Source organism: Sinocyclocheilus grahami, unplaced genomic scaffold (assembly GCF_001515645.1).
Source record: "Sinocyclocheilus grahami isolate Dianchi unplaced genomic scaffold, SAMN03320097.WGS_v1.1 scaffold254.1, whole genome shotgun sequence".
Classification (NCBI taxonomy): domain Eukaryota; kingdom Metazoa; phylum Chordata; class Actinopteri; order Cypriniformes; family Cyprinidae; genus Sinocyclocheilus; species Sinocyclocheilus grahami.
Genome location: NW_015505433.1, coordinates 477,892 through 502,389, shown reverse-complemented (window position 1 = coordinate 502,389; position 24,498 = coordinate 477,892). Strand labels below are relative to the sequence as shown.

Sequence of the window (24,498 nt, the reverse complement as noted above, 5' to 3'; positions counted from 1 at the left end):
CTCGGTTCCCTGAGAGCGGGAACGAGACATCACAGAGGTCGCCGTGTTCGCTGCTCAACCAGCTAAGTGGCGTTCAGTATCAGATTCTGACATAATTGTCGCGTGCACCGCATTTTATACTGCCTCTCGAGCGCGTCAGTATTTGCATGCGATTTGCATACTTTGCGACAATTGGCCAGTCATTTGGACTAGCGTGAGCCAATAGGACTTCAGGAAAGGTTGGAAGGGAAGGAGTTCCTATAACGGAGAAATGTCTCCGTGATGTCTCGTTCCCGCTCTCAGGGAACCGAGGTTACGATAGTAACCAGAGACGTTTTGTAACGTGAGCCCACACTTTCGAACGTTTCACTCTTTCTGCGATGACTGATTGCACACAAACACACACCGCGCATGCGCATGGATATAACACGCACATAGAGCAAACGTCGGCCACATCATTCAGTGAAGGAAAATGACAATAAATTGTTTTGTAAATAAATTTTCCTCATGCCAGCTTGGTCAAGCTAGTTATTTAATGGACTTTAAAATTGCTTTCATAATAATGAGATGTTTATAGATTTGTTAAGTCATGTTATTTATGTATTATAATCTATATAATTAAAATGAAAGTAAACGTTTTGTCTAGGTAACATTATTAATTTTTAAATGAAATATTAATGAACAGTACAGTAGATATAGAAATGCAACTGTGCTAAGTCTGGCATGCTGTGCAACGAGCCGAGTCCGGCTTGGATGCCGCAGTGTCGGCAAGTTACGGCTGTCGCATCTGGTCCGGCTGATTCGGCCCAGAATCTGAAAGTGAGTACGCAAGCATCCAGGCCAGGTACTGCAGATGGATCCGGGCCGATGGACAAGTCTCTTGCAGGTGAAAATGTAACTGAAAATGACCCGAGTGTACGGAGAGGGATTGTGTATGAGGTAGATGTAAACAGCCTATCAGCAAACGTCAAGTTGGTAAGTTTTCACTAGACTTTAGTAGAGTCAGCAGTTCGCTTGACAGTAAATAAGGATCTAATCCTAAAGTATAATTTTTTTAAATACCATTGTTTTCCGTTATTGGTGAAGTGTTATTTTGATTTCCGATTACAAAGGAGAGGCTACGCAAGGTCCTAAAGATGGCGGCTGCAACAAAAAAGTCACGTGACTGAAACCCATGAATAGACGGGTGTGGTTTCAGCAAGTGCCTCAGCTTCACCCCATAGACATAAAAAATACCTCACCCACGTTAAAGAGTATTAGGCCTACCCATTTTCGAATATCCGGGAGTGAGGAGCGGTGACATGCTGCCAAGGTGGCGGTGGTCGGCTCCGTCCATTTTAGGCTTCAAAAATGCTCTTCTGAACCCTACGAGTGACGTCACGAACACTACATCCATGTTTTTTTTTTTACAGCATATGGCAGGCGTGCCCAAACTCAGTCCTGGAGGGCCGGTGTCCTGCAGAGTTTAGCTCCAACTTGCCTCGGCACACCTGCCTTCAAGTTTCTATGCCTAGTAAGAGCTTGATTAGCTGGTTCAGGTGTGTTTAATTGGGGTCGGAACTAAACTCTTCAGGACACCGGCCCTCCAGGACCGAGTTTGGGCACCCCTGTTCTATGGCAATGTCATAATGCTGTCTGCTCACTCTTCAATGTGATGAAATACAAAAAGATGCCAGCAAAATTATTTCCTGTATTATGACTCTGAGGGTGGGGATGTGATTAATATGAGCCGAAAAGTTTTTAAAATTTCTTTATTCAGTTTTAATCTGCTACCCATCTCTACCCAAATGTTTGAGAAAATCGTATTTATATTTAAAAACAGTAGAAAATGTAAAAAGACCAGACGTCACATCTCATTTGCAACGGCGGAGTTTAAAGCTTTTAAATCAACGCTGGTTAGAGAGTTTTTTGCATACTATTGTGTGCTGATGAAATTTTTGCCGGCTGTGACAGCGGGAAATTCTCCACCCTTCACGCACGCCCACCGGCTGCGGTAACTCACACCGCGCTGGGTATTGTAGTTTAATTCTAAGCACAGTGAATGGGTCAGGGTGGATCAAGCAGCAGCAAGAGAACTACAACCCCCATGACGAACAGAAACATGAGCGCGCTGAATGAGAGCATAAAGATTAAGATTGACTGGGGGGTGATAGTAGGCGATGATGATGAGACGATTGCGCGATTCTCTGATGAGCGTGGTACAGTTAAGCATTTGAAAATGCGGTTCGACATCGTATAGAAGAAACATTTACTTTAGAGATTTGGCTTTTTATTAGTTAATTTTATTCTTTGCTTTAATTTGCGGTTAGAAGGACTTTTTTTTTTTTTTTACAGTTGCGTCTCTACAACCTTGCATCCTTGTTCCTGGCTTTCGACAGGTTCACCAGACAGACTCGACTTCCTCACTGTGCCGATATGTATCGCTTGCAGTCACTGGCAGCTCGATCACTGATCGCCGGAGCTCTCGATCAGTGTACCCCCTTCACACTGACATCTCTTACTGGGGTACGACACAAATCTCAAGGTCCGTCCGTGGAGAAGTACGGCCAGACGCGCTTCCTCACCGCCGAGGCTAAAGTGTCTGCTGGGCGCCTCAACGGAAAGATGCGAGAGAAAACCCTGAGTATGGACACACTGAACCCGCAGGTGAAGGCTGTGGAGTACGCTGTGAGAGGACCCATCGTCCTCAAAGCCGGAGAGATTGAGAAATACTTGGAGGAGGTGAGAAAATGTTTCAATGCAGCATCCCAGAGCTAAGTTACATGTTCGTAAATGTTTGCTTTTGGGCACCCCAATAAAACAAACACGTTTTTTCATTAAAAAAGTCTGAACGTATGTTTTATTCCTGTTCATAGTTGTAACCAGTGCTTGAATACAGTCAAAAATTGCTCAGGTAGACCCAATAGAAAGTTGCAAACAATAAAGGTAAACATTTTTAAAAAAATTAGTCAGCATGGGAATTTCTCTTTGGTCACACGTCTATTCTGACTACTGTTTAGTGATGATTTATATGAGGCAGAGTAGCTTTAAAATGCATTCACAATAAAGGCTTTAAATATTATATTTACCAAATATGGTTGTTGAATTAATATTCTTTTCAATATGCTTCAATTTCTGGAGTTTTGACGCATAACAAAATCGTTCAAAGGTTTAAGCTGGAAACTGCTCTGGTCTTTTACACCAGTTATGCTGAAAACTGACATGAAGTCAAAGCACTTTCATTTAGTTGACAACACTATGTAAAATACAGCAACAACTTCAAGTAGGTTTTTGTCTCAAATGTTGCTGGTGGGATTAAATGGATTAAAGCTTTTTTTTTTTAATTGCTGTAACATTAATTCTACACTAGTTACTGTGTAGATGTGAGGACGTTCCCTTAGGGATATACTGCTCTTCATGTCAAATGTGCTTGGTGATTGGAAGTAATATGCTAAACGATCTGCCCTGCATACCTTGTAGTGACAATCTTTATATTTTTTCCCCCTTTCCTTTCTTGTTATGTCCATGAGGGTTGCTTTGAATAAAACGGTGTTCAGTCCACTTTCTGAATTACTTGCAGTGCCATTATCAAAGCAATGCAACAAAGGTGTCTGATTCCTGTGAAGCTGACCACTCAGCAGTAATGTTATCTAACTCTCTTTACCGTGATGCAGAAGTATGTTTGAGCTTGCTTGCTCCGCAATGACAGATGAGACACTTAGGAAATGGGCTTTATTCATAGCCTATGTACAGGTGCCTTCTAGACATTTGACAAGGGCATGATCCCCCTCAGACCCTGATGGTCTCGCCGTCTCATAATGTGACCTTGGTTGACTGTTGAACTTTGTGTTGCCATGCCCTTAGCATGTGACTAGATGATACAGAATCTTCACAAAGTGGTTTGAGGACTACAATGATGAAAAATCAATGGCATCAGAAGTGATTTGTCTGTAGTTGGTCATGATACTTGGCCTGATTTAAAAAAACTAAATGTTCTACAACTTAATTTCACAACATTAGTTTTATATGAACATAATTTAGCAGATACACCTGGTTTTCATGACCAAACCTAATTATGCATGTCCAACATCATGACAAACATCTGCTTTCACTGCAAAACTGGTAGATATAATATTTTTTTTCTACAGCTGTCTGGTGCATGCGAGGACATGTCTGTTTGAATTCTTTGCAATATGAATTCTGGGGAAGACTTGTGGAGTTGTATGGGTGTTGATCACATAATAGACACCTCTCTTATTTTCTAATAGGGTGGTACGAAACCCTTCTCTGAAGTAATCAAAGCTAACATCGGTGATGCACATGCCATGGGACAGCAGCCAATCACCTTTCTCAGACAGGTAACCAAAAATGCTTATTCCAACTTATTCTTGTCTCATAGGCAACTATCTTTATCTTGAGTTAAGTTATTATAGCATTAAAATGGGCATAAAAATTTAGATTTACATTATTGTTTTTCCAAATGCATGTCATGGATCTGATTGTGAACCATTCAAAATGTCAGAACTCAATCCTTCAGTGAAACGACAGACATCTCTGAGGTGACGCATGCAGGACTTCTTCAATCATTTAGTCCACTTAAACCCTCAACCCTCAAGCTCATATAGCCTACATCCACCACCATTTTTTAAATGTAATGCCCACATCTCAAAATCCAATCAACAGCAATTGCAAGAAAAGATCTGTCAGTACTTCAGTGTTCTCGCAAGTTTAAATGAAGCACATTGTTTCCCATTTTTGCAGCATTTATATTTGGTTCCCCTGAACTGTTCACTCACTGTGCCACAACACAGTGTCTTTTTATTAATTATGCTATGCTCCTGAAACTACATAACAGATTCTTCAGCTCATTTAGACTGTAAAAACAACATAGAACCTGCAAACAAAGTCAGTGATCTTTTTAGCATGAATATGTTTATTCAGGTTAATGAGGAGTCCAGTTTGTGCTCAATGTTGTATGGCATGAAAGAAAAGCAGCTTTTGTTGACCACTCACAGTTTTGGAACACACTGCAAATTCCAGTGGAAGACCGTCTCTTGTGATTGGCCTAGTTTAGTCTGAGTTGATCTAGCCTTTCATTATGAGCTGAACAAAAGCTTATGTGATGGCCTGAGACTGTGCAGCTTGTGAAATACGTTTTCTTGAGAGCCAACAGATTCTCATGCTTGCATGACCGTCATAGTTTCTGGTCAGTGTGGACAAATGATTCTTGAGCTCATGTCAAAATTAAGGAAAATAGAGTCAAACGAAAAGGAAAGCTGCCTTTTACCTGTATTGTTATTATGGCTTGGAAACTTTGGGAGGGTCTGGACTCCACCAGCCATCTGGTCCAGACTCTGTTATATTTGGGAACAAAGTTCCTGCTCAAATTGCTGATCCTCCCCTTCAGTGTGCAAAAGGAATGAATAATCAATGGAACATTATTCTTACAAGTTACAATACATAAAGAAATATTGCCAGATTCTGAACGAATCCATTGCAGTTTATTGTTTTGAATAATTATATCATTGATTGCAATTGCAAATGGACTTTTAGCATTTAGATTTTAGTGGAAATACATGTGCATAAAGACCATTGGTCTGTATTTGCTCTAAAATCATTTAAATTGCACTCACTGACTACAGACAAATAAGAGTGTGGTTTATCTGTGTGTTCATTTGTGCAGGTGGTGGCTCTCTGCACATTCCCTGAGCTGATGGACAGCCCTAGTTTCCCAGAGGATGCGAAATGGAGAGCACTGCGTATCCTGCAGGGCTGTGGGGGACACAGTCTCGGTGTGTGCATTTGTTCCTCTGAGGATGTGTTGTTGAAACTGGTTAAGATCATGTTATAAATCAAAATGTAAAACTCAGTTTACAGTGTAGCGATTGGAAAGGATCCATGATCTCCTGTTATTGCAGATCATGCAGTTCTCCGCAAACAATAGACCTGTATCGCAACACTCGGTTGCATTCGTTGTTTTGCTGCAGTAAGTGCTTTATGAGTGCTTACGCATGTGTTTCTGTTACAGGGTCATATAGTGCAAGCCCCGGCGTGGAGTGCATCCGCAAAGACATCGCTGCATACATAGAGCAAAGAGATGAAGGAGTTCCTTCAGACTGGGAAAACATTTACCTTACCACTGGGGCTAGTGATGGCATTATGGTAAGTCGCTGTATCTTTACAATCAGTCAGAGACTTGACCTGCATTGCTAACAAAACCAAACTTTGTTTTTAAGACTATTCTGCGGCTACTGGTGTCTGGAAAAGATTCTTCTCGGACCGGTGTAATGATCCCCATCCCTCAATACCCGCTTTACTCCGCTGCAATCTCTGAGATGGATGCGGTACAGGTCAACTACTACTTAGATGAGGAAAACTGCTGGGCACTGGACATCAATGAACTTTACAGAGCTTATCAGGCTGCCAAACTGCACTGTCAGCCAAGAGTCATTTGCATCATTAACCCTGGCAACCCTACTGGTTGGTATAATGTGAAGCTGTTCTTGTGTGCTAGGAAACATAATGCCCTCGTGTTTGTTTGGATCCAGTAGCAGGTGTCCTGGAAAGAAGAACATGTCCCTTTTACTCCCTCATGTTCTTTTTCCAGTCATGATCCCTCGTGAGTGGGGACTGAGGCTGAAGAGATCTAAAATTACTTCCATATGATTTGTAGGCAATTTTCCAAGTCTTCTGAAGCTGATAGCTTTGTGTTGATGAACGGAAACTAGTTTAATCAATAATTTACTGAAAGTTGCTTATGGAATGAAAAATATATTAGAATATAGAATATTTTGTGTAGAATTCAAATTGGTCGGATACGTTTTGTGGTCTGCCCAAGCTTGTGCTATCCTGTCTCTGGAGTAATGATGTGTGTTGTGATGGTTCATGTGATGCTGATGCAAATTTTTTTGGGGGCTGGACACTTCAGGTGGTTAGATGAAATCTGGATTGCAGAATGAGTCATCAATTTTTGATCTGCATTGATGGAAGAGAGAGACTATAAATATAATATGTATGTGAGGATCACTGTATTAAAATATGGCATGTCAAGATGCGCTGTGCTAGGTTTGATCATGTTAATGCTATTTTTTTGTTTTTGTTTGATGTTTAGGTGAACTATCCCTTTAAATTCTGTCATCTCTCTTCCTTCATCCCTGTTTACTCTTTACAGGTCAGGTCCAGAGTAAAAAATGCATTGAAGAAGTCTTGCACTTTGCTTATGAAGAAAATCTCTTTGTTATGTCAGATGAGGTAATCTCAATATGTGCTCTTTTGCATTTACAATTTGAATAAGAAAATAGTAATCTTTAAACATGTACTACCATTCAAATGTTTTATTTTTTACTTTTATTTAGCAAGGATGCATTAAATTGACCAGAGTGACCGTAAAGACATTTTGTAACAAGAAGTTTCTATTTCAAATTAATATTCTTTTTAAACTTTCTATTCACCAAAGAATCTTAAAAAAATGTATCACCATGGTTTCCACAAAAATATTAATCAACAATAATAATAAATTCATTAAATTCAATTCTTCAGCACCAAATCGGCATGTTAGAATGATTTTTTTTATGACTGCTGATTGCATTTTAGATTTACGTTCATGCATTTTGCAGACCGTTTTATCCAAAGTTGTAGAATTCAAATTGGTCGGATACGTTTTGTGGTCTGCCCAAGCTTGTGCTATCCTGTCTGGAGTAATGATGTGTGTTGTGATGCTGATGCAAATTTTTTTGGGGGCTGGACACTTCAGGTGGTTAGATGAAATCTGGATTACAGAATGAGTCATCAATTTTTGATCTGCATTGATGGAAGAGAGAGACTATAAATATAATATGTATGTGAGGATCACTGTATTAAAATATGGCATGTCAAGATGCGCTGTGCTAGGTTTGATCATGTTAATGCTATTTTTTTTGTTTTTGTTTGATGTTTAGGTGAACTATCCCTTTAAATTCTGTCATCTCTCTTCCTTCATCCCTGTTTACTCTTTACAGGTCAGGTCCAGAGTAAAAAATGCATTGAAGAAGTCTTGCACTTTGCTTATGAAGAAAATCTCTTTGTTATGTCAGATGAGGTAATCTCAATATGTGCTCTTTTGCATTTACAATTTGAATAAGAAAATAGTAATCTTTAAACATGTACTACCATTCAAATGTTTTATTTTTTACTTTTATTTAGCAAGGATGCATTAAATTGACCAGAGTGACCGTAAAGACATTTTGTAACAAGAAGTTTCTATTTCAAATTAATATTCTTTTTAAACTTTCTATTCACCAAAGAATCTTAAAAAAATGTATCACCATGGTTTCCACAAAAATATTAATCAACAATAATAATAAATAGTAAGAAAAGTTTCTTCAGCACCAAATCGGCATGTTAGAACGATTTTTTTTTTATGACTGCTGATTGCATTTTAGATTTACGTTCATGCATTTTGCAGACCGTTTTATCCAAAGCGACTTGCATTGCATTTAAGGTATATGCTTTATCAGTCCATGCATTCCCTGGCAATGAAACCCATAACCATGATGTTGTTAGTACCATACTCTACTGATTGAGCTACAGGAATGCTTTTCATTTTTAAATATTTTAAAATAGAAATTGGTCATTTTAAATCGTATTAAAATTACCTTTTTTTTTTTTTTTTTAATATTATTTTTCATCAAATAAATGCAGGCTTGATGAGCATAAGAGACTTCTTTCAAGATCATCAAAAAAATTGTAGCGACTACAAACTTATCAACGTTAGTGTGTATTTAAGTTTGAAACTATTCAGAAGTATGTGTGCCTCAGTTGCCTGAATCCTGTTCTAATTTAACACATCTGACTCCCATACGACTATTATGTACCCAATGTTGGTTTGTTCTGTTGCTGGCAGGTGTATCAGGACAATGTGTACACTCCTGACTGTCAGTTCCACTCCTTCAAGAAGGTGCTCTATGAGATGGGTCCTGAGTACTTCAACAGCGTGGAGCTCGCCTCCTTCCATTCCACTTCCAAAGGCTACACGGGAGAGTGAGTATTCCTGTTCTTGAACCACTGCAGTGGAAAGCATGTGCCTTAATTTGAGATGGCCTTCTTAAGATCAGCCTTCAGTGACCCTTCACACAACTTCACATGACATAACCACAGTATCCTGAAACGCATTTAGACATCGTCCGGCTTTATAATTTACGATTTTAAATAGATGTGATGTAGAAATATCCTCCACCTTCAGTGTGAAGTTGGCATTTGTAAGGACATGAACTGGTAACATTTTAATGGCAGCTCAATGTGCTGGCTTAAGGCATCGTTGCTTTAATATTTGTTAAACCCATTCGTCTAGTTGTTCAAAAGACCAAAAGATTCCTGATACTGAAATGTGGCCTGACTGGAATGTAGTGTTTCTCTGACGAACCTCAGATATTTATGTTTTTGGCTAATGAACATGGCAAACTTGTCGTGGTGACGTGTCCATGTCATTCCACAGATGTGGCTTCAGGGGTGGATATATGGAGGTGATCAACATGGATCCTGAGGTCAAGGCCCAGCTGGTCAAGCTTTTATCAGTTCGTCTGTGTCCCCCCTTGGCTGGCCAGGCTGCAATGGATGTGATTGTCAACCCTCCACAACCAGACGAGCACTCGTACAAACAGTTCCACCAGGTTAGTGTCTGGTGAAGTAAAGCACATTGTGTGCCGACACTGACAGTAATGCGATTGTTATGTGGTTTCTCTAAATGTTACGCATCAGTAACCTGCTATTACATAAGCATCCCTGAAGAATTTTTATGTTTGGGTTTGAATGGGCATTATTGTGTTTGTTTGATCTCTTTCAGGAGAAATCATCAGTGCTGGGTGCTTTAGCAGACAAAGCTAAACTAACTGAGCAGATCCTGAATGCAGTTCCAGGAATCAAGTGTAATCCTGTCCAGGGGGCCATGTATGCCTTCCCTCGAATCTTTATTCCTCCTAAGGCAGTGGAGGAAGCCAAGGCAAGTGCTCCTACTTCAACACTTGAGCTCTCTAGTGGAGTGGTTTTTTTTTTTTTTTTGGTATTGTGATCCACTAGTTTCCATGGAAATCTACATTATTCACAGTAACCTTCTTTTCAGCGCCACTGATCTAAGTGTTATCTGATTAAAAAGGATGTAACCAGTAGTACTAGTTCAGAACAGTTCAGTCATTAAGAACTGAGTGAATAATTGCTTGCAGAATGGTAGTTCGCAACAGATAATAGTAACTTTTGTTACATAATTACGCTTGATGTTTCCACTGCTCTTCCACTCGAATGAAACTTCTGTTTTGTAACTCAAAAAAAAAAAGACATACTTGAAATTAGGGGTGTGCGATATATATCGTCTGCGATAATATCCTAATTGTTGTTTTAACGATGTGCGATTTGACATTATCGAGTATTTTGCAAAAACCATTCAAAACATCCCTACAGAGCGCACGCATACATTACGTGAAGTCTAGACTAGTGCGTGTGCGCATTTAGTGTGTTTTCTTTCACTGCATGATTCAGTCTATTAAAATGCATTTAGAATGATCACAAATTCAAGACATGGCAGAAAATCTTCATATAGTTATAACTTCATATAGTTATTCAATTTCACACGAAGAGTGACGTTTTTCTCCAAAAATTACCATGATTACAAATGTGACATTGAATTCAATAAACAATAAGTTAATTAAGATACTTATGTTTTAGACACCATATTGCTTGATTTTGCCAACAAAAATCATTCCGAATACAGCCACAGTGCTGTTTTGTGTCTCTGAGCAACATGACAGTGTTTCGTTCCTGAATGAATCAACCGTTTAAATGATTCGGTTCAATCGCAATGACTCACTTATTAACAGTGATTTGCTGCCACCTGCTGGTGGTTTTAATTTCACATTTCGGCTTTTTCATGCTTTTCTTTTTTTTTGTAGATTTTTTTTCATGTTTTAAATCATTTCAATTATCAGTTTTCAACGTTTTAAGTTTAATATATCAAAACATTATTTATGCATTTGTAATTGCAGGTTAAATGCATTCATGTCTTGCATTAAACATTGTGTGTAAATACATCTAAATGCTACTTCAGATGCAGCTTCTGTGTTGATTTAATTTGCTTGGTGACAGCCCAAATGTCTTATTATTCTAATTGCCTGATTAAATGTAAGAATTTGACTCAAAAGATAATGGACACTTTTAGAAAAAATGGCTTTATAAAGGTAAAAATGCCCATAAAATGCAAAAATCAGTTTAAACTTATTGGGAAAGATTAATTTCTATCAGTATGAACTGACCACCACACAGAATATGAAGAATATTAAAAACATTAGGAGTCCGCTGTCTTCGGCAGTTCTTAAGGTACCAGCACAATAACACACTTAGCAAAATATCATCTAATTATCGTTATCGATAAAATCCCAGAAAATATCGAGATATAATTTTTTTTGTCAATATCGCACACCCCTACTTGAAATGAATCAGAAGAAAGTTAGAAATGCAAGTCTGAGCTGTCACTGAGGTTGTGTGTCTGAATTTGTTTCGGCAGGCTCTAGGAATGCAGCCTGACATGTTTTACTGTCTGAGATTGCTAGAGGAGACCGGAATCTGTGTTGTTCCTGGTAGTGGCTTTGGGCAGAAAGATGGAACACATCATTTCAGGTAAAGTTGTTGATCAAACAAATTCAAATATTTGATTTATATATCAGGTGAATTTTTCTCCACCCATGACTTCCTGGAAGAATATGATTTGAAATCTGCCATATTTAATCTTTTTTTTTTTCTTTTTTTTTTTTTTCCTGAGCTGAAAATGTTGTGAATAATTTTTCTGACACCACAGGAAAGTTACGCTGAACGTGCACATGTCACATTCGGTGTTGTTTTTTTAAACCAGATTAATGAAACGGCTCAGAAAACAGAATTATTCACTTTCCCTTACTATTCAAATTATTGTGTGATATTGCATTCAGTGTCCAGTTACAGGCACCTGTGTTTTATTATTTTATATGTCAGTAACAATCTTAACCTGTTAGTTTTTAATTTAAATTTTTGTATTTTTTTTTTTAAGTTTGGTCTGTTGGTCTTTGTTTCAGAATGACAATCCTGCCATCCATAGAGAAGCTGAAGGTGCTTCTTGGCAAAGTGCGAGATTTCCACATCAGTTTCCTGAAAGAGTACTCTGCTCTGGAGTGAGATGAGATGTGATCTGATTTGCAAAACACAAGCTCGCGAGTCTAGCATTACTTGACGCACTAACGCATTTAAACTGTAAAGGTAGTGTTAAGTATCTATTTTTTTTTTTTATTCTAATTTTAGACATGATTTAATCAAGTAATTGAAATTATAGCCTTGTTTACTAATATTTTGGGAAAGTGGTTTCTGGATGAGTTTTACAGAAATAGCGATTTAGTCAGACATGTAACACTTCTTGAATATTTCAGTTATGTTTCACGGTTCATTAGCGAAAATGGTACACAATGTCATTTTTTTAATATATTAAATTTGCCTTTAAATCATAATTTCTGCAGCTGGGAGCATGGTAAATAGACAGCCTCTATAATACAAGAGATTCTGCTACAAGCATTATTTATTAACATCTTTCCAAACCAGGAACTAAGTTGTGATTGTTACTCACTTGAAAATTGAAATCAATTGAAACTCTCGTAGCACCTTATATGAACTATTCAAAACCATTTGGCTGATTCAAATTAGTTTTTGTTGTTTTCTTTGGTGCTAAGGGGGGGGAGCGTGTATGGTGTTGTGACGAACACTTTTACAAGTTTACAAGGAGGGACTCTTTTAATGTTTGTGTTGTCCTCATCCTTAGTCGCACTCATTGCCATGCAATGTACATAAACCATTTTATCTTAGAAAATTACTAATTTAGTCACAAGTTAAGCTTCTGTAGAAGATTGTGGCTAAGATAATGATTTACCAGTTGAAAACATGGAATGAAGGAAGCATGTAGAGGTCTGCGTGGGACTATTTTTTTTAGTCCCGCTCCCGCAAGGTTCTATTCCGCACCCACCCGCTCCCGCTATATATATTCACAAATTTGTTCACCCACTGTCCGCTTGGAATAATTTTCTTCCCGACCCGAGCGTTCTGCTAAATTTAGATCTCGTTTCCAGAATCTCACAATTCAATTTCCGCTACTGAAAGAGATAAGCTAACAAAAAAAAGTGTAGTCTGCTCAAAATCGTATGTTGTTTTATTCGTCGTGTCAAGGATCTTGAATTTATTGACTTTGTTGCATAAAATATTAAATTGAATTGTGTCTTAAGATAATTCATATAAATTCAAGTCACAGTAGGAAAAAAAAGTGCCAGAGAAAATAAAAAATGTTGTAGAAAATTTTTTATTCGTCTTGTCAGGATACAATTTAACATTGACAACACAATAGGAAAAAAGTGTCGCAGAGAGAAACAAAATAAAAATGTAGGTTGCACAAAAATAGCTTATTAGATATTTTTATTCTTTTCTTTGGTGCTAAGGGGGGGGAGCGTGTATGGTGTTGTGACGAACACTTTTACAAGTTTACAAGGAGGGACTCTTTTAATGTTTGTGTTGTCCTCATCCTTAGTCGCACTCATTGCCATGCAATGTACATAAACCATTTTATCTTAGAAAATTACTAATTTAGTCACAAGTTAAGCTTCTGTAGAAGATTGTGGCTAAGATAATGATTTACCAGTTGAAAACATGGAATGAAGGAAGCATGTAGAGGTCTGCGTGGGACTATTTTTTTTAGTCCCGCTCCCGCAAGGTTCTATTCCGCACCCACCCGCTCCCGCTATATATATTCACAAATTTGTTCACCCACTGTCCGCTTGGAATAATTTTCTTCCCGACCCGAGCGTTCTGCTAAATTTAGATCTCGTTTCCAGAATCTCACAATTCAATTTCCGCTACTGAAAGAGATAAGCTAACAAAAAAAAGTGTAGTCTGCTCAAAATCGTATGTTGTTTTATTCGTCGTGTCAAGGGTCTTGAATTTATTGACTTTGTTGCATGAAATATTAAATTGAATTGTGTCTTAAGATAATTCATATAAATTCAAGTCACAGTAGGAAAAAAAAGTGCCAGAGAAAATAAAAAATGTTGTAGAAAATTTTTTATTCGTCTTGTCAGGATACAATTTAACATTGACAACACAATAGGAAAAAAGTGTCGCAGAGAGAAACAAAATAAAAATGTAGGTTGCACAAAAATAGCTTATTAGATATTTTTATTCGTCTTGTCAAAATACTAAATTCATTTGACATTTTTCTGTTAACACTGTAAGAAAACTGTTGCAGAGAAAAATAAATGATATCTGTCATTTAAAGTTATAGGCTAAGCAAAATATAAACAAAACCGAGTTGAACGTCCTTCAAGGACAGCGCATCCACACTTTGCTCCATCCTTATTCTGCTCTGTCACTCATCGACAACTGCTTGTTCTGTCTGAGGGCTGTATATTTACCACAGGTACAGCCTGCTCTGAGCATCGTTATGCTCATGCTGCGCACAGACCCCGCAATCATTCAAATTATACCAGAGTTACTGACCGCTACCGTGTTTTATTCGGGAATTCAATCCCCCGGTGCGAGAAAACTGGTCGGTTCCCGTGGGAGAGCAGACCTCTAGAAGCATGCATGGAGAAAGTGCTGACTTGTAATTGTTTACTGATGTATTTTATTTCCTCTGGTTTTGTGTTGCAAGCTATTTTGAGCTATTAAACAGAATTTGAACCAGTCCTGGGACCTGTACCATGAAGCTAGCTGAACAAACTCTGGGTTACAGGATTGGTTTCAAGCTGACCAAACCAATCCAATCAGGCTTCTTTGATACCATGATGCTGATCATCAACTTTTTCTGTCAGCTCAGACCTTGATCCTGAATTCTATGAACTATATAAACATATGCACATGAAATTGACATCAGAAGCGAGCAGCCAGTCGCATGCTGTGAAACCGAGTCCCTTTAAGCAGGAATCGGCGTGATTCACTTCTCTCTTCTGCCTAAGATTAGGAGGACATTATGAAAAAAATTTAAGAATTTAAACTTCCACAGCAAGAATAAAAGAGTTGTCCTACATCAGAGTGCAGATGTGCGTACAAAGTAAGAGATTAATTTCATAGTGTAGACCACTTCATTGATTATAGGCTAACAGGAGTTTTTTGAGGGTGCTTAATCTCACGCTAGATGGAAGTCAGTGAAAATTTTATTTGCTCGCGTTCTGTACAGTGAAAGCGTTATAATTAGTAACTTACAATGTTTTAATTAAATTCACATTAAATACAAAGTCGGTCGTATTAAAATATTTTGACAAGACACCCACTGGTTTTATGCTTAGTTAATAGATTACACTTACATTAGGCTACTTTGCCCGTTATAGCTTAACTAACATGATCTACAAAGGTGCAAAATGCCTTTCATGATATAGTTTACAAGTTAGTTTTAGGCCTTCAGCACTATCGTGACTGCTGTGTCACATGGCTCAACCCTCCCAACGGTGCCCCCTCAAAAATACTAAGTGCATGATGCCCCTGATCGGATGTATTTACAAATTAAATATTAGCCATTAAGAGATATTTGTGCCAAAGTTGACTTGGTTGTAAAGCTCCCTTTCTGACATCTCATCTTTTATATCAAAGCCGTTAACAGTGAATGAATATTGTTAAAGTCTGTGTAAAAGCAATTCAGAGAATTGTTTCTAAACATGTTAGAAATATATTGCTGAAAACACGTTACAAGGACTCTGAACTACGCAGTACTGAATTGTGGAGTTAGATCAGTAAATGGTTTTTCAGGATTTTTTTGGGCGGGCTTGAAATCATGTCTCGATGAGGCGCTGGAGCCGCTGAGTATGGCCCTTCCCCTAACACTATAAGAGGTGTGTTTGGCTTGAAGCAGCGCTGCACAGACAGATCGGTGTAGGACCGGAATGTCCAAACTCGGTCCTGGAGGGCCGGTGTCCTGCAGAGTTTAGCTCCAACTAGTTTTGGAGACCCCTAGTGTAGGAGGACATCAAAGTACCATGAGAGCTCTAGAGAGCAGACGCTCCTTATGCTTTTGAATCGCTCTCGTGGTACTTTGATGTCAAACACCGATCTGTCTGTGCAGCGCAGCTTCAAGCCGAACACACCTCTTATAGTGTTAGGGGAGGGGCTATGCTCAGCGGCTCCAGTGCAGTTATAATCTGTTTGAGCAGAGAATACAGCTTTTTTTTTTTCTTTCAAGATTTGGATATTTTATTTACTTGCTGTTTTTTTTTATTTGTATCATTTAAATTGGTTCATAACATTTTTCTGTGGTGTGACAAACTCAGAACACATTTAATATTGCTTTACACAGACTGTAATGCCACCTTGCATTATTTGAACTTAATTATCACTTCATATGAGGTGCCTTTATTCAAGCCTGTGAACTTTTAATGAAACAAGTTTTCCCTACATGCATTAGTAACTGGTAATAAAGCTTGTTTGTTTCTTTTATTTTTTTGTGTACAGATTTTAAAAAAATTGGCCCAATGTTAACAATATTTTCAATTGAATATTAAATTTATGGAGACTGTTAAAGTGCATTGCATCTGTTTTGTCTTTTTTAACAAGGATAATTGCTTTAGTGTATTTCTTATGTTTGCCAAACAAAGGATATTTTTTATTTAGCACTGCATTCATATATCAATTGTCAGTTAAAAAGAACGTACCATATAAAAATAATTTTTAAAAACAAGCACACAAATAAAATGCTATGTATTGGTAAACCGTCCTGTGTAAAAGTAAAGCAGCTGAAGACTTTATACTGATGGGCACACTGCACGCCAGGACCGTGATGCCCTCCTTCTTCATCGGAGCTGTCGTTGTATGCCTCACGGCGGTGACCACCAGAGGAGCTCTGGCTTACAAACTCCTGCAGGTCCACTTCCTCTGCGTCTCCAGAGATGACTGGTGGATCAGCTCGTGTGGGCAACAAGTCCTCCAACTCCTGAAAAAACAAGACACATATTAGGGGAAAGAAAACACGGAATTGTGTTTATTAAAAAAAAAAAAAAAAAAGTTGTTCAAAAGTTAGAAGTCAAAGCTGCAGTTGTTTGATAAAACCCAGTAAAAACGGTAATATTGGGAAATATTGCAATTTAAAACAACATCATTTTTGAACATTTTACAGTGTAACTTATTCCTGTGATGCAAAGCTAAATTTTCAGTAGCCCTTACGCCAGTCTTCAGTCCCTTACGCTTATTTAAAAAAAATTTTTTGTAACATTATAACTGTCTTTACGGTCGCCATCAAATTAAATGTATCCTTGCTTGAAGGGGACATCGGATGCAAAATTCACTTTTACAGTGTTTGAACTTAAAGGTGTGTTGGCAGTGTGTGTACGCAGCCACACTATAATGATAAAAATCTACCCAGTGCTTTTTTTTTTTTTTTTTAAATCCCCACAAATCATAAGCACTTTATCAGATCAAGCGAGCTGTTTTTGACCAGGTAAAAAGGGTGTTGTTTTACACTACCACTGAGGAATTTTAACTAAAGTATATTGTAGACTTTGCTTCAGTTAGAGGCTTGAAAGGGTGGGATTAGAACCTGTAAAGCAGCATGTTCATGACACACTGTCACTGCAATCTGCTTTATGCTCCTGCAGCAGCTCAGCAGTCAAGAGGCCAGAAGCTTTAAGGCCTGATCATCTGTATGGCTGAATCAAAACGGTACAGAACAAGTTCTTTGTTACTTGCTGGTAATTAAACTTATTAGTGAGTCTAAAGGCTGCTTGAGCTCTAAACTTCCTGGGTAACTTTTATTTAAACACGTTTTGAATACATCTCGCAGAACATCACACACACAACTAACAGCATTATTCATGGCTATGCACAATATATCGGCTACTCAACTGTTCATTCCACTATTTATACATTCATGTTCCAACTGCCATCTACCGACTCATTCTTTAAAAATACTAAGTTAAATTATTAAAAAGATACCTCTTGCCCCCAAGCTGGGTATATTGCACATTTATACTCCGAATTTTAGAATTACCAAATATGAATGAATGTTTCAGTGACAAACGACAAAAGAATCTTTGTTTGCTGGAGGCAAAACATGTAATGTTTTCAGAAAAAAAAAGACTCAAGTTTCTCAATGGAAAACTTTTTTGTTTGTGTGGTTGGGGGGGGGGGGGGGGGAATCATAAAAGAAAACTTTAGAATTGAAAAAGGCTATTACTGTACATGTACATGGAGGTGTAAGTGTTTCCCTCTATTATTATTATTGTTAATGCATTTTCTTTATGTGATAAGTTACACTTTTTTTTATTTATTAAATATCAAGATGAATGTTAATGTTTCACTTTTTAACGTGGATAAAATAACTGTATAGTACTAATATCAGCCGTTGCGCAAAAAATCAGTCTCGGACAAATTCGTAATAAGGTTAACTTAATCTCAGGAGTTTCTGAACTAACTAAACATCTCTATCATAATAGTTTCTGAACCTGAAAGTGAACATTGACACACCTCATGCTCTTTTTCCTGCAGAACCAGGACAATGTCTCCAGGTTCTAATCCAGGTGCTTGGTCAGCCTCCCCGCCGAAGGTGATCTTCTGTCCGTGCTTCATACCTTTATCCACGTGCACTTCCAGAATCTTCACCTCTTTAATCACCTTCTTCCCCTCACACTTTTTGCAGCGATCCTTCTCACTGATCACCTCACCTGGATCATAAAGAAACCATTAGCAAATCTTACCTCCACATGAACATGCTGGCTGACATTCAATAAAGTACATTCAGACTCCAGTCCCTTACCTTCACCGTTACAATCCGTGCACACTGACTGCATCTGTTGGACCATGCCAGGAGCCAGCTGTCTGATCATAATGCGCATACCACGCCCCCTGCAGGCTGTGCACTTCTGGACTGCACCAGACTTCCCGCCTTGACTGCAGAGACAAAACAACAGCTTCAGTTTGACAAATACTTCAGCACATACACACTTCAGCCAGGGAAAGTTTCGAACTCTTTAAAAGCCACTGTGGTCGGTTTAGCTCAGACTGATTTAACAATAGAGTAACTTATGTAACAACTTTCACAAAATGTAAGATTGTATTGAAACGACTGGGTGTGGTGAGACCCAAAAAAACCCAAAAACTTAGATGCTCATTACAGAGATCTTTCTCCTTAAAGGCACAATATGTACGTTTTTGCCACTAGAGGTCGCATTTTCAAAACAATAACAAAGGCGAAGCTTGATGACGCCATGAAGGAGAGTTGAACGATGGGAAATATCATTTTCACCATCCAGAGATGTCCGAATCATGTTCACGGATGTAATTAATAATTTTTTTAATTACCTGTACATTCCAAAGTTATTCAAACAGCGAATAAATTATATAGAGAAAGCGAGCAAAGAACATTTAACGTTACATTGTCAAAGAACAGTACGGCTGACTTCAGTCTAGCGCGGGTTTAAGCACTCTCAAAAAACTCCCCTTATCAGAAAAGCTGTCTATACACTGTTTGAATCTCCTACTTACATCATACGCACATCTGCACTTTGTTGTTTCTGATGAGAATACACTCAGCGAGCACTGAACAAAACTCTGGTGTTTCAGTGATGACTCATCTAAACGCCTCTGATTGATTGGCCGCTGTGTTCATAAACTCAACAGACTTGTGTGTGATTGGTTATAATGTGCAACACTGTAAAAACATTCATGGTGAAACACTGAGCAGATCTAAATTTAATGCTGCAGTCAACACTTATTTCATTTTCATTTTATTTGTGACTGCCGTAATGGATTTAGTTTAACTGCAGCAGCATTTTTGTGTTGTTGCCATAGTTTCTAGAAGCGGAAACCGATAGCGCAGACGGGCCATTATTTAAAATTGGAATTTCTCTGGATTTACAAATCCTTTGGAACTTTTGGGATAACGTAAGTGCACAACTGCATGATATATAACAATGTGCAAGTGGTTTTTGGATATTTTATATTACGAAAATCTTACATGGTGTGCTTTTAATTGTCATGAAAACACCCATAACATGAAACAAATCTTACTCACCCATTACAAGTGCTACACAGAACATTCTTGCTCAGCTGTAATTTGGTTGTTTTTCCATTGTACAAGTCTTCCAGAGACACCCTATTGGGGGAGGGGGACAAAAAATAAAAAAAAGTGTAAGCTCTTCCAGAATATCATGATGCAACCCCAAATAAAACCATAGTGACATATTTAAAGCTTCTTAAGACGCTGCTATACATGTGCTTGGCAACAATGAGAGGGTCAGGAAAGAAAAGGGGTCAATGTGACCGCTGAAGGACAGCAGAAATCAGCATTTTTACACACATCTCTTTAGAAGTGGAAGCTTTGTGATTTGACTTACTTCAGGGGGTGGACCATATCTTCCCCTCTCCGCCGCCCTCCGTTCCTGCTCCGACCCTGTCCACCCATGAAGCCGAAGAGACCACCGCCAAAGATATGGGAAAAGATGTCATCCATCCCGCTTCCTCCACAGCCACCTTCTCGCAAACCCTGTTCCCCATAACGGTCGTACAAGTCCTTCTTCTCTGGGTTAGTTAGTACTTCATAAGCAAAGCTAATCTCTTTGAACTGAAAAAAAAAAAAAGATTAAATATTTGAATAAAGGCATTAAGCCAATATAATACGCACTACAGCATTAAATGGATTGCTCACCCATAAATTAAAATTGTAATTTACTCATCCTCATGTTGTTAAAGATAAATAAAATTCATTCATCTTTGAAACACAAGTCATTAATGAAACTGATTCCAGTCCACCAAAACTTTGATGCTTCAAAAAATTAAAGGCAAGAAAATAATAGGAATCTAGTGATTTGTTCTTGTGCATCAAGCATGTTTAACATTTGATCTGCTCCATGCATGTGCGTCAGTCAATATTTATATGCGAATAAAAGACTAAATTAAATCCGTTCATCATATACAGTGATTACGCCTTTAAAAAAAATTGGGTTAAACAGCTTACTTCATATGGGTTACTTTTATGAGCCAATTATGAACTTTTGAAGTGTCTGTTTTGGTGGAACTGACTTTAAAATGTAGAGAAAGAAATCTCTCAGGTTTCATTAAATATATTTATTGGTATTTTGAAGATAAATTAAAGTCTTAATGGTTTGGAAGGGTGAGTAAAGGACAATTATGTGAGTGACCTATTCCTTAAAACACTAATATAACAACTAACACTTTAAAAATCATAATATTCGTAAAATCTTTTGCATATTACAATTGAACTCAAATGTGTACAAAGTGATCAATCTCTCCACAACATACTTATTTAACAGTGTTTGTCCACATTTAGATAAAAGCAATAATAAAATGATCTTACTTTATCTCCGGCATTTGGGTTTTTGTCGGGGTGATATTCCTTTGCTAATTTCCGATAAGCCTGAAATGTATTTTAGAAAGTTAGTTTCACTTCAGAAAGCATCCTACACAATAAAACAACATTCCACATTTAAACCACTGATTTAACTAAATGAACTCGCTTCAATGTAAAACGAGTTACACCTGCCTGAATCTTCCAGCAAATATCTCTCGAGATTTGAACATGATTTGAGAATGACTCTAAAGCAGTTTGTTTGTGCGTCATGTTCATATGAAGCCAAGCGGCCTTGAGCAACGCGACTAATGAGAACAAAACACCACAAGCTAGTGAGACCCCAAACAGATCATTTCCAACAGTTCAGCGAGCTTTCAGACAGAAACCCCTCTGCGCTAAACACAGCGTTGCTGACTGTGATTATCAAAGAACAGAAAAAATTTAGCTCGTTTCAAATTCGTAGTACATGTGACCTCCTTGGCAATATGACACACACGTAAAGGGAAAAGCCCCGCGTCAAGGCCTAACTTACACAGCGGCCACACGGTGAGCTGACGCTAACTGTGTTTTCAGCCGCTACACAGGAAGATAAGCATGATGACTGACCGCGTTTAATGTTCAAGTCCAAGGCATAAATCAAACACACACACGGGTGAGTGGATATGTAAAGAGACCGCAGATATGCTTGATTGAATCCCACAACAACACTCCATCTCGCCGGTTTAGTTCGACGATCTGGTAACTATAGTCACTAGGCCAAACTCAGCTTTAGCTCACTGCTAATCCTCCTCTCTTCCTGATTCACTCCTTCAAACAGCGCTAACGAGCGCCGAAATTAAAGGCAAGACACATGAACCCGTACCTTTTTCAGCTCGTTTTCGGAGGCCGAGGGGGAGACCCCGAGAATGTCGTATAGTTTGGTATCGGCGACGTTGGACATGGCTGTGCTGAGTGAAGGGCTGTCTGCGGGGAGCGGGGAGCTGAAGAGAGACACCGGCCGGAAGCGTCAACTTTAACCTCTCCTCACGCGCCTCCTCTCAACGTACGAGCACATGTCATCGTGATGCAAATATCACTCTCTCTCTCTCACTCACTCACACACACACACACACACACAGGTTTGTTTTTGTGAAAAGTGAGGACTCTCCATAGGCGTAATGGTTTTTCTACTGTACAGACCGTATATTCTATTGCCCTACACCAACCCTACCCCTAAACCTACCCCTCACAGGAGACTTTGTGCTATTTCAGATTTTCAATACACTCCATTCTGTGTGATTTATAAGCGTTTTGAAAAGTGGGGACATGGGGTAATGTCCTGAAAAGTCACCTTCTCCTTGTAATACCTGTCTTTATACAAATGTATGTCCTCATTTGTCACAAAAACGCGCGCGCGCACACACACACTTCATATTAACATTCAGCAACTTACTCTTGACGAATAGTGTTTAAATACAGTTGCCAACTCTCGCGAGACAAATAAGCAACCGCAGCTTCAAAAACAAGCCCAAAATGTTTTGATAATTTATTATCATCAATATCATTTATTATCAATTATTTATTACCAATAAATGAGCCAGCAGCATATTAAACTGAAACTACCCTTTTATCTGAAAAGCAAAAACACAAGTTATTTGACAAAAATGAGCAAACTGCAACAAAGCAGGAACAAAACTCATCTCCAATCACCTGTGAGCAGAATAGGATTGGACAGATGGAAAAGGAGAAAAACACAAGAGCTTCAAAGAGGAGCTGTAACATGGCCACATAGCCCACTAAAATATTGGCTATTCGAACCAAATCTACTCTTAGTATTTGTATAGGCCTACTTGTTTTTTGTTTCTTGTATTTTTTTTTTATTTTTTTTTACAGCCCGTGATAATTTATACATTACAAAAACATTGTAAAAATAAAAAATTAGACTGCCTTATAAAGGACAAAAGTCATCCCACTCCTCTACATCTACTTCTATCATCAATCCCTCATAGAAGAAAAATCACGTTCAAAAAGAAGGCGCGTGCGGAGGGGGCAGAATATTTGACAAATTATGCTACAGCACTTATATTTTTGCACTGATTGGCTATTAACTGTGAGCAGACAGAGTGTCAGTCAATGCATTGGAGAATACAGTGAACATAAATGAAAAGAAACGTCAGTTAGATTGAGGGAAATGTTCAAGACAACCTCTTCAGTAGTGTACCTCAGGATCATCGGGTGTTTCGGCCTTTAAACACTATACACCCTCTCGCTGAGGCCGGCTCGCTCGGGCGATCATCCCCAAGCGTGTGTCTTGTAGCCAATTCGAGCTTGACCAGATCCACAATTGCATGGTTGGGCTCTGGGTTGCGTAAATAGGAGTTTTCAACTTAAACCAGTCATTAGAGATGTTGATTTGATTCTATTTTTTATTTTTATTTAATTTATATTAAGTTGCTTGTCAGGTTTTCCTAACAAGTAACCATATTTTTTAAAATAAGCCCAAAAACCGCAACCCGGGATTTTTTCACGCAACTTTACAAAAAAAAAGAAGCCCAAAATCGCGTATAATACGCGGACTTGGCAACTCTGTTTAAACAATGCGATAAATGGGCATTTACATAATATACCCAGCCAAAACTATTGCGTGTGTATGCACAACTCCAAATGCTGTGAAATATGCTTGTGTGAAAAATGTCACGATTTCAGAAATGCTAAATAGTTCAGAGGTCGAATGTCATTGAAATCTAACTTTTTACTATCTGCAATTTAAAAGCGGGGGAAAATACCATTTTAAATGGTTTTTAATGGTTGTGGAACCCAGGGGTCAAATGTTGGTCAAATGTCAAACTGGCTGGTTTTGATACATAAAAGAATCAGTAACCATTGCAAACACAACAGCAAATGGTTCAAAAAAGTATATTATAATAAAAAAAGATGACTTTCATAAATATTTCTAATTGCATTTAATGTTTTCATTTTTGATGCACAATTATTACCCAAAATCGCGTATAATACGCGGACTTGGCAACTCTGTTTAAACAATGCGATAAATGGGCATTTACATAATATACCCAGCCAAAACTATTGCGTGTGTATGCACAACTCCAAATGCTGTGAAATATGCTTGTGTGAAAAATGTCACGATTTCAGAAATGCTAAATAGTTCAGAGGTCGAATGTCATTGAAATCTAACTTTTTACTATCTGCAATTTAAAAGCGGGGGAAAATACCATTTTAAA

General features: G+C 38.2%; 2 protein-coding genes across 2 annotated transcripts; one reads left to right on the top strand and one right to left on the bottom strand.

Annotated features, from left to right (window-relative positions):
• Positions 1–2,102: 2,102 nt before the first annotated feature.
• On the top strand, positions 2,103–12,924 carry gpt2 (glutamic pyruvate transaminase (alanine aminotransferase) 2). The gene is made up of 11 exons (XM_016290081.1): positions 2,103–2,700; positions 4,227–4,316; positions 5,642–5,750; positions 5,987–6,120; positions 6,195–6,438; positions 7,130–7,209; positions 8,840–8,976; positions 9,431–9,605; positions 9,779–9,934; positions 11,489–11,601; positions 12,033–12,924. The coding sequence occupies exons 1-11, from the start codon at positions 2,395–2,397 to the stop codon at positions 12,130–12,132; spliced, it is 1,644 nt and encodes a 547-aa protein (XP_016145567.1). The 5' UTR covers positions 2,103–2,394; the 3' UTR covers positions 12,133–12,924.
• A 5,432-nt stretch (positions 12,925–18,356) lies between these two features.
• Positions 18,357–22,314, bottom strand: LOC107598689 (dnaJ homolog subfamily A member 2-like). Its single transcript, XM_016290080.1, has 6 exons — positions 22,143–22,314; positions 21,287–21,346; positions 20,307–20,533; positions 19,985–20,065; positions 18,728–18,861; positions 18,357–18,635 (listed from the first exon to the last, which is right to left on the bottom strand). Exons 1-6 carry the CDS (start codon positions 22,218–22,220, stop codon positions 18,382–18,384), a joined length of 834 nt encoding a protein of 277 aa, XP_016145566.1. The 5' UTR covers positions 22,221–22,314; the 3' UTR covers positions 18,357–18,381.
• Positions 22,315–24,498: the final 2,184 nt, after the last annotated feature.